Raw genomic sequence first — 13,649 nt, 5'->3', positions numbered from 1 at the left:
TAATAAATACATCATTTTAGGTGCCATGTAACTTTGATCTCCTTTGAACCGTTCGTAAAACTCCGAGTTCGAGGAGCAGCAACGCTCGTCTTCTTACGACACGTACCCACACTAGCCATATCAACGCTCACCAGCCAATCCGCAATCCCACGTAGCTTCCCGTTGAAGGAACTTCGTGGGAAGGACTTTCGAAGGAAATCCGCAATGTCCAAGTCAAGGAAACAAGAGGGAAACTGATGTGGGGCCCACATCATCGTCGCGTCACTCGCTATAAATGAAGAAGAGCTCAGTCGAGTAGCTGCAATCCCACTTACAAAGCGAATTTCCAGGACTCGTGTGCGAGAGAGGAAAACAAGTGCTCTCTGCTTCGGATATTTCTGATAAAAAGGGGAAGAGAAATGGGCAGAATGGAGAAAGAGGCTTTTGTGTTTCTGTTGTTGCTGCTGCTGCTGACATTCCAAACCTGCTCGGCTGCATCAAACACGCAGCAACCCAAGAGAAGGGAGTCTCTATCAGTATCATCATCTTCATCATCCAACGGTCCAGGTTCCTCCGTCTTCCCCATCTTCGGGAATGTATACCCCGACGGGTACTCTCTCTCTCTCTCTCTCTCTCTCTCTCTCTCTCTCTCTCTCATAATCCAAGTAAAATCACTCTTTCTTGCATAGTAGAAGTGAAGTTGTCCTTTTCAATTGGAAGTGAAGGGGTGTGTTTGGATGTCTTTCTAAATCTGATTTTGTGATGTTAGCGTTGTGAAACGGATGCCGAACTGATTCTCTTGGCGTTTGGGTTGGTCCGAAAATGTGATCAGAGGAGTTATTGGGTCTTGATTTTTTGTGGGTTTCTTTCACTTCAAAAATTCGGGTCGAAATTGCGGGTTTTGGCAGTAGCGGATTGCCTGCGATAGTAAGCTAGGTGCGGCCCATTGTAATGTTGGTGAGAAATCCACCCCGTCCATCCATTTTCCCAGATCATTTTACGGCATTGGCCCCAAAATTGAGGCAGATCCGAAACTCAAGTGGGGCAAACGACAGGAAAAAGTGGGTAGGGAAATGTCTACCGTTGAAATCTCCATGGGGTCCATAATGATGTTCATATGCCATCCATACCGTTAATAAAGTCATTCCTGCTGGGATGAACTGAAAACGCAAAAATATTAGCCTCATTTAAAACTTCTGTGGCCCCATGAATGTTTCAACGGTGGAGTTCAATCCTCACTGTTTCCTATCGTGTGGCCCACTTGATCTTTGGATCTACCTCAACTTTGGGCCAATGTCATAAATGATCTAGCAAAGCAGATGGACGGGGTGGATTTCTCATAAACATCACAGTAGGCCCCACCTATGAAATCAACATACAATTCTGGATTAAGATTCAAGTGTGGCCCACCTAATGGGTAAATCAGCCTGATTTTCAAGGAGGGTTATCTTCTGGGTGGGGCATTCCCATTCCATTTTCATGGTACTTAGTCCCACAGACGTGGAATGTTGGTGGAAAAGATGCCAATACCATTGTCTGTGTGGTTTCAGTTTTCAATTAACAACATTTCCTAGTATCCATGGTGAGGAAGTATCCCTCAAATTACAGTTACATTTCTTTCAATTCCAACCTGAAATTAACAAGATTTCAATTTGGAGAGCAGATCCTCAACATGAATGCTATAGAAGGAAATTACAAATTCAGCTATTTCCTCTTTATTAGAACTTAAAATTGCAATTCAATTTCAGAGCTCTTCCAAGGCGAGCATACATGCCTTCGTGTCTATCAGAAATTGATAAAAACTGGGTTGAACCCTTAACCTAATTTTTATAGTCAGATGCATTTCTATCTTGCCATGATTTCTTTCTTTTTGTGAAGTTGAGTAATGATTGCGTATGTACCTGTATTTACATATGTAATTAGAAAAACAAACAGCCCCTAATATCACAATACCATGCAGGTTATACTACGTTAGCGTCAGCATTGGAAATCCGCCCAAGAAGTACTTCCTCGACATTGACACAGGCAGCGACCTTACATGGGTGCAATGCGATGCCCCTTGTGTCAGCTGCTACAATGTAAAACAAACACAATCTTCATTGCCTGCTTAGATGTTGCTATTTCTCTAGTCCTAAATGCTTCCTATCCCTATCTCTTATCTCTGTTATATTTTCTGGTTTGGCAGGGTCCCCACCCACCTTACAAACCTGCGAGGAACAAGCTTGTCTTCTGTAAGGACCCCCTCTGTGCGGCCAGCCCCTCCCTCATCCCTTACACATGCGAGGAGCCTCGTGATCAATGTGACTACCAGATCACGTATGCTGACGGTAGCTTCTCTGATGGTGTCCTTGTGCGGGACACTTTCTCACTCCGCATGTCCTCTGGCTCTCTTGCTCAACCCAGTCTAACTTTTGGGTAACGAACAATTAACTACTTTCAGTATTTTTTGTACTCTCATGCAATTCTCAAATGTTCCATCTGCCCCATTGATGAGTTGATTCATGGATTGCCCAATTTGTGAATGCGCGGATGGCCAAACAGTCTTTTGAGTTATGTGTTGCCGCTGCTGTTCTATCTCCTCTCTCTTATATAAGATGTCTTTTTCTGGTTCTCATCTACAGATGTGGATACAACCAAGGAGGCTCCAGTTCAACCTCCACTCTTATGACTGATGGAGTTCTTGGCCTTGGAAATGGCAAATCTAGTATTTTATCTCAGCTGCGAGGACTCAATCTTGTAAGAAATGTGACTGGCCACTGTATCAGCGGACAAGGTGGAGGATATTTATTCTTCGGAGACAGCATCATACCTTCTTCAGGGGTGACTTGGACACCAATGTCTCGCAACCGATTTCAGTAAGCCTCGTCGTCCTCCACTGGTACGTTTGTTTCTTACTCAAAATCCCTCTTCCTTTAATGGGTCCCGTGTTCTTTCTTGCAGTAAATACTCTCCTGGTCCGATGAATATCATCTTTGGAAAGCAGCCTATTGGTGTGAAAGATCTTCTGGTTGTTTTTGACAGTGGAAGCACGTACACTTACTTTGCTTCGCAGCCTTACCAAGCGTTCGTTTCCATGGTGAGTGAAAACAAGGATGGATGTTGATCCTTGTTTGGATGCATTACTGAATCCAGTTGCAACAGTTAGTTCAATGAGTGGAAATGGTACCTTTCTTAGCATTCATACCGAGGGCGGCTTAGGTTCCAAATCACAATTACATACTCTCAAGTTGGGGCTTGAAAGTAATGCAACTGCAACTTGAGGGCTGCTTCCTCATTCATTTTAGTAATTTCCTCTTCATCAAACTAATCATTGCAATTTGATTCAATAGTGAATCCAAATGCAGCTTGTAAGTTTTATCATCTTTATGAACTACTCCATCTAGATGAGAACTGACTCAATGCTTCTGTTTCAAGTTGAAGAAAAGTTTATCTGGAAAACCACTGAAAGAAGTGTCTGAAGACGAAATACTTTCTTTGTGCTGGGAAGGTTCGAGAAGGTTCAAATCTATACTTGAAGTCAGGGAATACTTCAAGCCCTTGATTCTGATCTTTGCAAATGGCAAGAAAGCTACGCTGGAAATACCTCTTGAAGGTTATCTGATCATCTCAGTAAGCACTTACTCAACCTTCGAACATCATGGAAGAAAAAATAAATAAATAATAAGAATTTTTTTAAAAAATAAAAATAAATAAAAAACAGAAAATGAATGACTGATGCTGCATCTTGCTCAACTGACTTCTAATAAGCTGTTGTTGTTGATGTTTTGTTTTCTTCAGGGGCGTGGCAATGTTTGCTTGGGGATTCTGAATGGCAGTGAAGGCGGACTGCAAGATCTCAACATCATTGGAGGTAAGAACTTTAACAAAAGAAGCAAAGCACCATAGTTCTAAAACTTGGTGATTTGACTTGAAACTCGGCTGAGCTGACTTGACTCGATGAGATTTCAGGTTGAGTCACCATGGAACTCACAAGTCAGTGTGACTCAATCTCAACTCGATGGGACTCGAGATGATTTTATCCATATACAACAAATGTAAAATATTTATAAACATTATTAAGTTGATTTTTAGATATCAAGTCGAGTCAAATAAAGACTCACCTAAGTCTCTGAGTCAACCCAACCTGGCTGAACATGGAGTCAGGTCGAGATTTCGAGTTTTTGAACTATGCTTAGCACTGAGCATTCTCTCATCTGCCTAGTAAACTGTACATGTGGGGCCAGCTTTAGTGATCTGAACTGTCCATCTGATGGACCTGTTGTGTGGGAGATACCCCAAGTGGGCACCTATTAAGTGTGGATGTTTGTTTGCAGTTGTCCATTCTGTTGGCTATGATTATTTTACATTGGAGATATTAAGTAATGGTCCATCCCATGATGGGGCCCACAGATCACTGGCTTTGGTTATTAAAAGCTCATACTATTGCTGGTTGAACCCAAAAAATAAAATAAAATAAAATAAAAAATCTTCCAATGGAGTACAAGTTAATGACTCTCTAATTCTACTTGCCTTTGAATTGATTGTTTTTCCCCTTCATGGCAATCACACAGACATCTCGCTCCAAGATCTCATGGTAATCTACGACAACGAGAAGCAGAAGATTGGATGGGTTCGTGAAAATTGCAATAGGCTCCCCACGTCTGGAACCGCTCTCTTCTGATTTCCTTCCTCTTAAGTTGACATGCCTAGAGGAGATTCTTAGCCTCTCTCTTATGTTTATCCGACACCACTGACGATCGTGGCGATGATGGCTTCAACGATGGTTTTTCTCTGCCTTATGTTGCAGGCATGGGAATCTTGACAGATGAGCATCCTGCAAGTTACCCTCCCGAACAAACCGATACGGATGTAGCAGAACAATAAAGATAGGAGATCCATTCCTCTTACGTACTTTTGCAAATTCATATGTATACATTCATAAGTGCATTAGGCAATGTATATTTAAGATGTTGTTATGAAATGAAATAAATGTTGGGTCTGTTTCTAGCTAGTGCTGTCTAACATGGGTAGAGATGGTGATGGATTTGGTCTCCATCTCACATCACCATAGGCATGCCGAAATATGCGATACAAGTAGTAGTGTTAATGACATCAGTTGCCATCTTTGTGAATGAGAAAGAATCAAATGCATCAAGCAAGTGAACTTTTGTAAATTGTTAGGAGTATTATAGCTCCTTTATAGTGAATCAACTGGATGTTAAGAATACATTTTCAAAAAAAATAAAAAAGACGTGATTGTATAATATTTAGGTTGAAAGTTTATTTGGACACTATTTTTTTTAATATATAAAAGGTTTGCATGAGTGGAGTATAAGAGTTCTATAAGGTGGGCCTAATTGGTCAACGGTTTAGATGTTGGGAAAACTGCGGAAGCACACAGATGAATCAAGGATAGCAATTCAAAAGCACTAAGCAAAAGGGAGAAGTACGCAGCGATTTGACATGGAAAAACCCTTTTGTGAAAAAACCACAGCACAAAGTGACAGATGATCGCTATGACAGCAGAAATTATAAAGAGAAAGAGTTTACCCGATTCGAACAATCTCGAATCTCACACTTGCTACACCCTTTGAAACCTTAGGAAAATTTAGAAACCTTTAGAATACTATATATATATGTGTGTGTGTGTGTGTGGCTTTGGAAAGAATCACAAATGAAATCAGAAACAAATTCCGCAATTTTGCAATTTTGTGAAAAATCTGTGCAGAATTTATCGATGGCATCGAACTAGCACTTCAATTGTCTAGAGACAAAACATGATTTTTCAGAAATTCTTGATGCCACACTCATCATTGGCATCGAAATAGTGCCCAGTTAGTCCAGTGACCAACTGAAGAAACTCCAAAAAACATCGATGGGATCAAGGACTGTTCAATAGATTGTCGATTGCATCGACAGACCCAATAACAAACTTGATTTAAGACATCTATTACAACACTAGATTTTCCTAAGGGCATACTGGTGGGCCCCACTGATCAGTCTCAAATTTGCAGGGATACGCTTAGACTGTGATACACGCTCAATCTTTTAAATGGATTAGGCATGCTAAAACTGCGTGATGCCTGAAGGAAAAATAAGTGGGCAACAAATAAGCAAAAAAAGAGGGGGAAAACATCCTTTTGTTTTGTATACTAGCAGCCATCTGATTTCAGGCCAGGAGATCAGACCCGTGTGGGCCACCTGATGGAAAGCTCAGATCCCTTGATTGTGTGCCACATGGGCATCTGCACTTGCCTGACCGTGGGAACTGCTCCACAAGCACGTGGGCTTAACAAACCTTTAAAGAAAGAACAAAAACCTGAGATTGAAAAAACAGAGGAACTGAAAAACATTGCTGAGGGAAAATTGGATCAGCCTAGATTTCATTACTAACTTATGATGCATCCCTAGTATTTGATATTCACAACCAGCCTCGTTGGTACTGATATTATATCTGGAGTTAGATATATTTTTCTGTGTCTTTGATTTTTTTTTTTTTTTCTTCTTCTTCTTATTATACGTGGATTTGATAAAATATTCACCGAGAGAAAAAAATAAAAATGAAAGACCCTTTTGCAGTGAAAGAGATTGAGGATATTGTATTTGGGTAACGTGAAATAGAGGTGTACTGTGTACTGAGTATACTCTGTTGGGCATACCTTGAATGTATGTGGCTTATCCACGCCGTCCATCCATTTTTTCATCTGAAGCATATCCAAATCTCAAGTGGACCCCACTACAGGAAACAGTGGGTATAATGATGGGGGAACCCATCGTGATATCTGTTTATCCATGCCGTTCATCCATTCTCTCGTATCATTTCAAGGTAAGTGCAAAAAATTGAGGCAGATCCGACGCTCAAGTGGACTACACCAAATAATATGCTTGGGTTGCATTAATTTTGTGCACATACCTTAAAATAATCTGAGAGAAGAGATGGACGGCATCGATAAACAGATACGTCAAGGTGGGCTCGCCCACATAACTGACCGTTCGTGGCTAGAGACGGGTGGGGGTAGGACGCAATCCGCGTCCGCCCCACATCCACCGGAAATCACATTGGGTACTGAGTTACTCAGAACCTTTTATCGTACTGAGTAAACTCAGTTGGGCTCAACTTGAATGTATATGGTTTATCCACGCCATCCATCCGTTTTTCCATCTAATTTAAGTGGTTGAACCCAAATTGAAGAATATCCAAAGATCAAGTGCATCATACCAATGGAAACCGTGGGGATAATGATTTCCACCGTTGAAACCTTTCTAGGCCCCACAGTGATGTTTATTTGTTATCCAACCTGTTCATATGATCATACAAACATGGATGAAGGGAATAAACAAATATAATCTTGATCCAAAACTTCATTAGCCCCCAAGAAATTTTCAACGGTAGATGTTCAATTCAACTGTTTCCAGTGGTGTGGTCCATTTGAACATTGGGTATGCCTCATTTTTTTTCCCAAGCCATAAATATATCCCATAAAATGGATGGATGGATCAGATAAAATACATAGATCATGGTGGACCTCACAGAGTTTGCTCAGTACGGTAAGCGTAATGAGTAACTCACTACGCTGACTGCTTGACCTGACGTAAATTGGATGACGGCGAAATCGGATTGCGTACTGAGTTACTCAGTACGCTCTGATCGTACTGAGTAAACTCGGTTGGGCCCACCACGAATGCATGTGGTTTATCCACGCAGTCCATTCGTTTTTACGGATCATTTTATGGGTTCAAACCAAAATTGATGCATATACAAACCTCAAGCGAACCATACCACTGGAAAAAGTGGAAGTATTGATTTCAACCGTTGAAAACTTTCTAAGGCCCCAGTGATGTTTATTTGTCATCCAACCTGTTCATAATATCAGAAAGATATGGATGAAGGGAAAAAACAAATATCAGCTTGATCTAAAACTTCTGTTGTCCCCAAGAATATTTCAACGGCAGATGTTCAATTCACACTGTTTCCAGTGGTGTGGTCCATTTGAGGTTCATATATACTCCATTTTTGGAATGAAGCACTAAAATTATGTGTTAAAAGAGATGGACGGAGTGGATATAATGCATGAATGACACTAGGGTCCACGGAGTTTACTCAGTACGCTTACCGTACTGAGTTACTCAGTACGCAATCCGCTTCCGATGACGGCACAAGCATGACACTGGCCGTGACGGATGTAAAACAGGACTCTTTTCCACACGTGTTTGTAGCACTGCACATCAGCGCGCAGGACGTGAGCATTACTCATGTAGGTTTTTATATTTTATGACCTGAAAGCCAGGTGAGCCACGATACAAAATTTTAAAAAAAAATGGCCAGAGAAAAAAAAAATGCTTTGACGGTCAGTTTATTTTTGTGGGGTGGGGCCTACCTGAGGATCCCAGTTGAAGGCTCAGATCTTGTGCACATGTTCCATATTTAGCATGTGTGCATGCATATGGATGAGTAAGGCTACACGACGCGCCCGTACCTCTTCGATCCATGTATCAAAAGTCAATCCGATCAGACAATTTGTATGAGTTGAGCCCATGGTTCAGATCTCAATTGCTGGTGTTTAGGGCCCCACTTTGGACGGCCCTTTCTATTGGTATTCAACGAATGAGCTAAAAAGGGGGGAAAACATCCTTTTGTTTTGTACACTTTAGCCACCTGATTTTAGGCCAGGAGATCTGAACCGTGTGGGCCACCTGACTGAAAGCTCAGATCTCCTCCACGTCTGCCATATGGGCATGTGCACTTGCCTCACAATGGGAAGGGCTCCATGTGCGCTGGCTTAACAAACCTCCCGGGGAAAGAAGAACTTGAGATTTGAAAAACAGAAGTGAAAAGCATTGCTCAGGAAAAGGGCATGAAAAGCACTACTTTTGCTTATATTCGATCGTTCTTTTGCATATGCTGTCCCATTTGTAGCCATCACCGAGAAAGTTAAAGAATGTTGCCACGGAGCGATTTCTTATAAGAGTATCTTATCTGAGCCTAGGGGCCCACGAGACAAAAGGTCTGAATCACACGATGATATCGCATTTTGAGGCCTTTTGTAATCCATGGTGAGCAGTGTGTGTTTAGATGCTGATTGCATCGCCTGTTGTCTTCTAACAATAACAAAGGAAAAAAGATCAGATAGACCAGTGTATCATTAGTAACAATGCAACGAACGCAGGGAGTGGATCACCGTCTTCCTCAGTGGATATCTATTCAAAATCCATGGAGCTCTTTGGACTCTCATAGAAAATAGAAAAACCTTTAATCCCAAGATTGAGATTTGGGGTTTTAAAGATATAATTTGCAAATTGAAAGATTTGTGGATCATGTTGAATAAGGTCGAGATTAGGTTGGGGTTGGGAGCTCGAATGGTAAGGTCGATGGGGCGCCTAACTCGAGCTTGACCTCGAGCTCAAGGGGAGCACGGGGGAGTGAAGAGAAGCTCCAATGGTAAGCTCAAGGGTGAGCGAGCCCGAGCGCAAGGAGAGCACTCGAAGAGAGCATGTACGAGTCAAGCCAAGCTTAGCCCGCCTCAACTCACTCAGCTCGATGTACAACCCTACACGAATGAAGGGAAAACACAAATATCAACTTGATGTAAACTTTTGTATCCCTTGGAAAGTTTTTAACGCAGGATCTACCTCATTTTTGGGCTCATTATATAAAATATGCTAAAAAAATGGATGGATGGCGTGGATAAAACACATAAATGATGGTGGGGCCTACAGCATTTCTAGCACCAATGGGTCACCACCAAATCCAAGTCGCTACCATTGCCACGGATGCAGATTGCGTCCTACCCTGCCAATCTCTAACACAAACGGTAGATCTGTGGAGGCTCACCGTGATGTATCTATTTATCCACACCGTCCATTCCTTTTCTATGAGCCCAAAAATGAGGTAGATCCAATGCTCAAGTGGACCACACCAAATAGTAAGCTTGGTGTGGTCCGCTTGAGCATTGGATCCCAAAATGATGTCAGAAAAGGAATGGACGGCATAGATAAACAGATACATGCTACTCCTATATGTTATGTTAGTCTTCCAACACGCCCCTTTACATCATGCACAAGGTCCAACTTAGAAAATGTGTGGGACATCTGAACTTAGCATGGCGTGGGCCTCACTAGCACAAATTTCCAGGCAGTTCATTTACCAAGTGGGGCACACATGTACGCCATGTGTTTGCCATAGGGAGTTTCTTTTTGAAGTCCATTGTTTTTGTATAGGGTGAGGGCCATCTGATGAGCGTACCTGCCTGATCTTTAGCATCTGATCATCTTCGTGGTGGGGTCCAAGTCCTGTACATGGCAGACATGCTGTCGTAAATCGTGTGTTGGGCCAGCAAACTTATAATATTTGATGTCATGCCATAGCACCACCCCCAAACATATTCATCTCAGACATGCTGACAAGGCACATCTATGGGAATATGGGACATTCAGCAGTGTCGTCTAATGTCTTAAATCTTTCTGTAACTAGGTTTGTTGATCTCAATCCCATTGAGAAAATTATGATTTTTGGCCTTTGCTCGTTAGACAATTTCTAAGTTCAAATTGATATAATCAAAGATGGCTTTGATCCTATCAACAAACATGGATGACACTCGATATGATCGACGCTCCTATCAACTAGGGGTGTACACTAAGTCGGACCAAGCTGATCTGCCCATGGCTCGGTATTGGTGATGAGGTCGAGCACCGTCTCCCGCATCCACGAAACCGAATCCACAAGAAAGAAAGCCGGCAAAACAGAAGATAAATTCTATAAAATTCGGAATTGATTAATGAATAAAATAAACAAGTTCACAACTCTTTAAATAAGGATATGAGAGAAATCAGAAGCAAATTACAACTAAAACTCTTAGAATTCGCAACTTACTATAAATAGTAAACTTACTATTTATAGACGGTTGTGATGTCTACTAGTGCGTGAGGTTTTCCGCCAAAATAGTAAGTATTGGATTGAAAGTAGATTGGCTGGTGTACCGCACACAATTAGTAAGCACATGCTGTGGAGACGATCGCTGACTCTCCTCAGGCTCCGACTTGTACCAACGGTTCAATGGAGATCAAAGTTACATGGCCCCACATTGATATATTTATTATATCCACACTGTTCATCTAGGCCATTTTAGATTACTATCCAAAAAATAAATCATATCCAAAGATCAACTGGATCACACCACAAATAGCAGCGGAGATAATGATTTTAACTGTTAAAAATTTTATAGGGCCCACCATAACATTTAGTTTCCATCTAATCTATTAATAAGGTCACAAAGACCTCGATGAAGAGGAAAAACAAATTTCATATTGATCCAAAACTTCTGTGACCCCCAAAAGGGGTTTCAATGGTAGAAGTTCAATCCCCTACTGCTTTTTGCAGTGTGGTCCATTGATCTTTAGATCTATCTTATTTTTAGGCTCAAGCCTTAAGACTAGCGTGCCAAATGGATAAACAGTCTGGATAAAACACATACCTCATGATGGTACTTACAGTTGACATCGATACCTGAGCTATATAGCTAGTGTGTGGTACACCAGCCAATCCGCTTCCAGTTGCAGCTCATTGAGCTTTCAGTTGTGCGAACAGCTCAGGTAGATCAAAGTTACATGGACTGTAAAATGATGTATTTATTATATTCACATCTTTCATCCATTTTATGAGATCACTTTAAAGCATGTTACCAAAAATGATTAATATCTAAAGCTTAAGGGGACCAAACCAGAAATAACAGTGGTGACAATGATTCTCGCATTAAAACACTGATTCTCACCCTTAAAATATTCATAGGGCCCACCATAATGTTTATTTTCCATCCAATTTGTTCACTTAGGTTACACAGACCTGGATGAAGAGGAAAATACAAATATCAGAGCGAACCAACACTTTTGTGACCTCCAAAAGGCTTTCAATTGTAAACATTCAATCTTGCATAGCTTTTTGCAGTGTGGTCCACTTGATATGTGGATCTGTCTTATTTTTTGGTTTAAGGTTTAGGACGAGCTTCCCAAATAAAAATACGGTTTGATATAACACACCTCATTATAAGACCCACCGAACTTGGTGATGTCAATACACCAGCTAGATTGGTAGTGTGTGGTACACCAACCCCACTAGACCGTAGCTGATTGGCTGGTGTACCACACACCCATTGTAAAGCTGGTGTAGGCACTTGTCATTAGAGCTAGGCATTGGACCGAGTCGGACTGGATTGAGTCCAACCTGATTCGGTCTGAAACGTAGTTGGGCTGATCCGAACCCAATCCGATCCGGGTCCGGATCCAGGACATAGAAGTCGAACTAATCCGACACACGATTGGCATCACTTGAACCAAGTCTGACTCGGATCAGGTTGCGTACGTTTCAGATCGACTTTTTTAATGGTGAAAATCATTATCCTCGTTGCAAATTTCAGTATGGTTCTTTTGAGCTTTAGATATGATTTCTTCTTCTTCTTTTTCTAAATGCTCTAAAATAATCATGAAAAATGGATAAACGGTATGGATATAATAAATATTTCATTATGGGGCCCATGTAATGTTTATCTCATTTCAGCGGAAACGAATGGGCTACTCCCTGCCACCAGCCTGTGGCTAGTGTTCAATGCTCTGTGGGACCCACCATGATGTGTGTTTTTAATCCATTCCATTCATCCATTTTTAAAGATCATTTTAACGCTTTGCCCAAAATATGAGAGGGATATAAATCTCAAGTGGACCGCACCATAGGAAAACAATAGTGATTGGATATCCACAATTAAAATCCTCCTAAGGCCCAATGTATTGTTTATTTGAAATTCAATCTGTTGCTTAGGTCATAGAGGTCCAGATGAATGGAAAAAATAAAGATCCGATTGATCCAAAACTTTCATGGCCCCCAAAAGTTTTTTAATGGTCAACGTTCATTCAACATTGTTTCCTGTAATATGTTCCACTTGAGATTTCGATATACCTCATTTTTTATCTCATACCATAAAATGACATGTAAAAATAGATGGACAGCATGGCTGAAACACATACATCATGTTAGGGCTCACAGACCACCGACCACACCGTACCCCATTTGAGCCGTTCGTACAACTTGGAGTTTGAGGTGTTACAGCTGAATTGACGTGCTATACACAGCGTGCAGCTGTAACGTGCCATGCACGAAAGGCTATTGCTGCATTGACATGTCACGTTAACAAGTTTTGTGCATCTGATCATGAGGCATGTGTTACATCCAAACCGTCCATCCATTTGGCGAGCTTGTTTTAAGGCTTGAGATGAAAAATAAGGTAGATCTAACTATCAAGTGGACCACACTGAAGGGATTGGACATCTACCATTGAAAGCCTTTTTGGGGTCACAGCTTCACAGAAGTTTTGGATCAATTTGAAATTTGTTTCGCCTCTTAATTCAGGTCTTTGTGACCATATGAATAGATTAGATGGAAAATAAACGTTATGGTGGGCCTGCAAATTGTTTAATGGTGAAAATCATTATCTCCGCTGCTATTTGTGGTGTGGTCCAGATGATCTTTGGATATGATTCATTTTTTGGATAATGTTCTAAAATGATCTCTAAAAATAGATGAACGGTGTAGATATAATAAATACATCGCTATAGGGCCCATTTAACTTTGATCTCGTTTGACCCGTTCGTACAACTCGGAGCTCGACGGAGCATCAGTGCTCGTCTTCACACGACACGTACCT

General features: G+C 41.3%; 1 protein-coding gene across 2 annotated transcripts; it reads left to right on the top strand.

Annotated features, from left to right (window-relative positions):
- The first annotated feature begins 237 nt into the window (after positions 1–237).
- On the top strand, positions 238–4,957 carry LOC131242692 (aspartic proteinase Asp1-like). 2 transcript variants are annotated; one of them, XM_058241503.1, is made up of 8 exons: positions 260–589; positions 1,940–2,057; positions 2,165–2,394; positions 2,601–2,834; positions 2,920–3,055; positions 3,394–3,588; positions 3,757–3,829; positions 4,530–4,957. In XM_058241503.1, exons 1-8 carry the CDS (start codon positions 399–401, stop codon positions 4,637–4,639), a joined length of 1,287 nt encoding a protein of 428 aa, XP_058097486.1. In that variant the 5' UTR covers positions 260–398; the 3' UTR covers positions 4,640–4,957. The 2 variants fall into 2 exon arrangements, with proteins under 2 accessions (XP_058097487.1, XP_058097486.1); XM_058241504.1 differs by lacking the exon at positions 3,394–3,588 and having other exon boundaries at positions 238–589.
- Positions 4,958–13,649: the final 8,692 nt, after the last annotated feature.

This window comes from Magnolia sinica, chromosome 4 (assembly GCF_029962835.1).
Source record: "Magnolia sinica isolate HGM2019 chromosome 4, MsV1, whole genome shotgun sequence".
NCBI classification, from domain to species: domain Eukaryota; kingdom Viridiplantae; phylum Streptophyta; class Magnoliopsida; order Magnoliales; family Magnoliaceae; genus Magnolia; species Magnolia sinica.
This window is presented reverse-complemented; position numbering and strand designations above follow the sequence as displayed.

Bases quoted from the DNA above. Each gene is read 5' to 3' on its own strand.
- LOC131242692 (XM_058241503.1), top strand. From the start codon at position 399: ATGGGCAGAATGGAGAAAGAGGCTTTTGTGTTTCTGTTGTTGCTGCTG. The intron at 2,395-2,600 runs GTAACGAACAAT...TCTCATCTACAG, and splicing joins CAACCCAGTCTAACTTTTGG to ATGTGGATACAACCAAGGAG. The intron at 3,589-3,756 runs GTAAGCACTTAC...TGTTTTCTTCAG, and splicing joins AAGGTTATCTGATCATCTCA to GGGCGTGGCAATGTTTGCTT.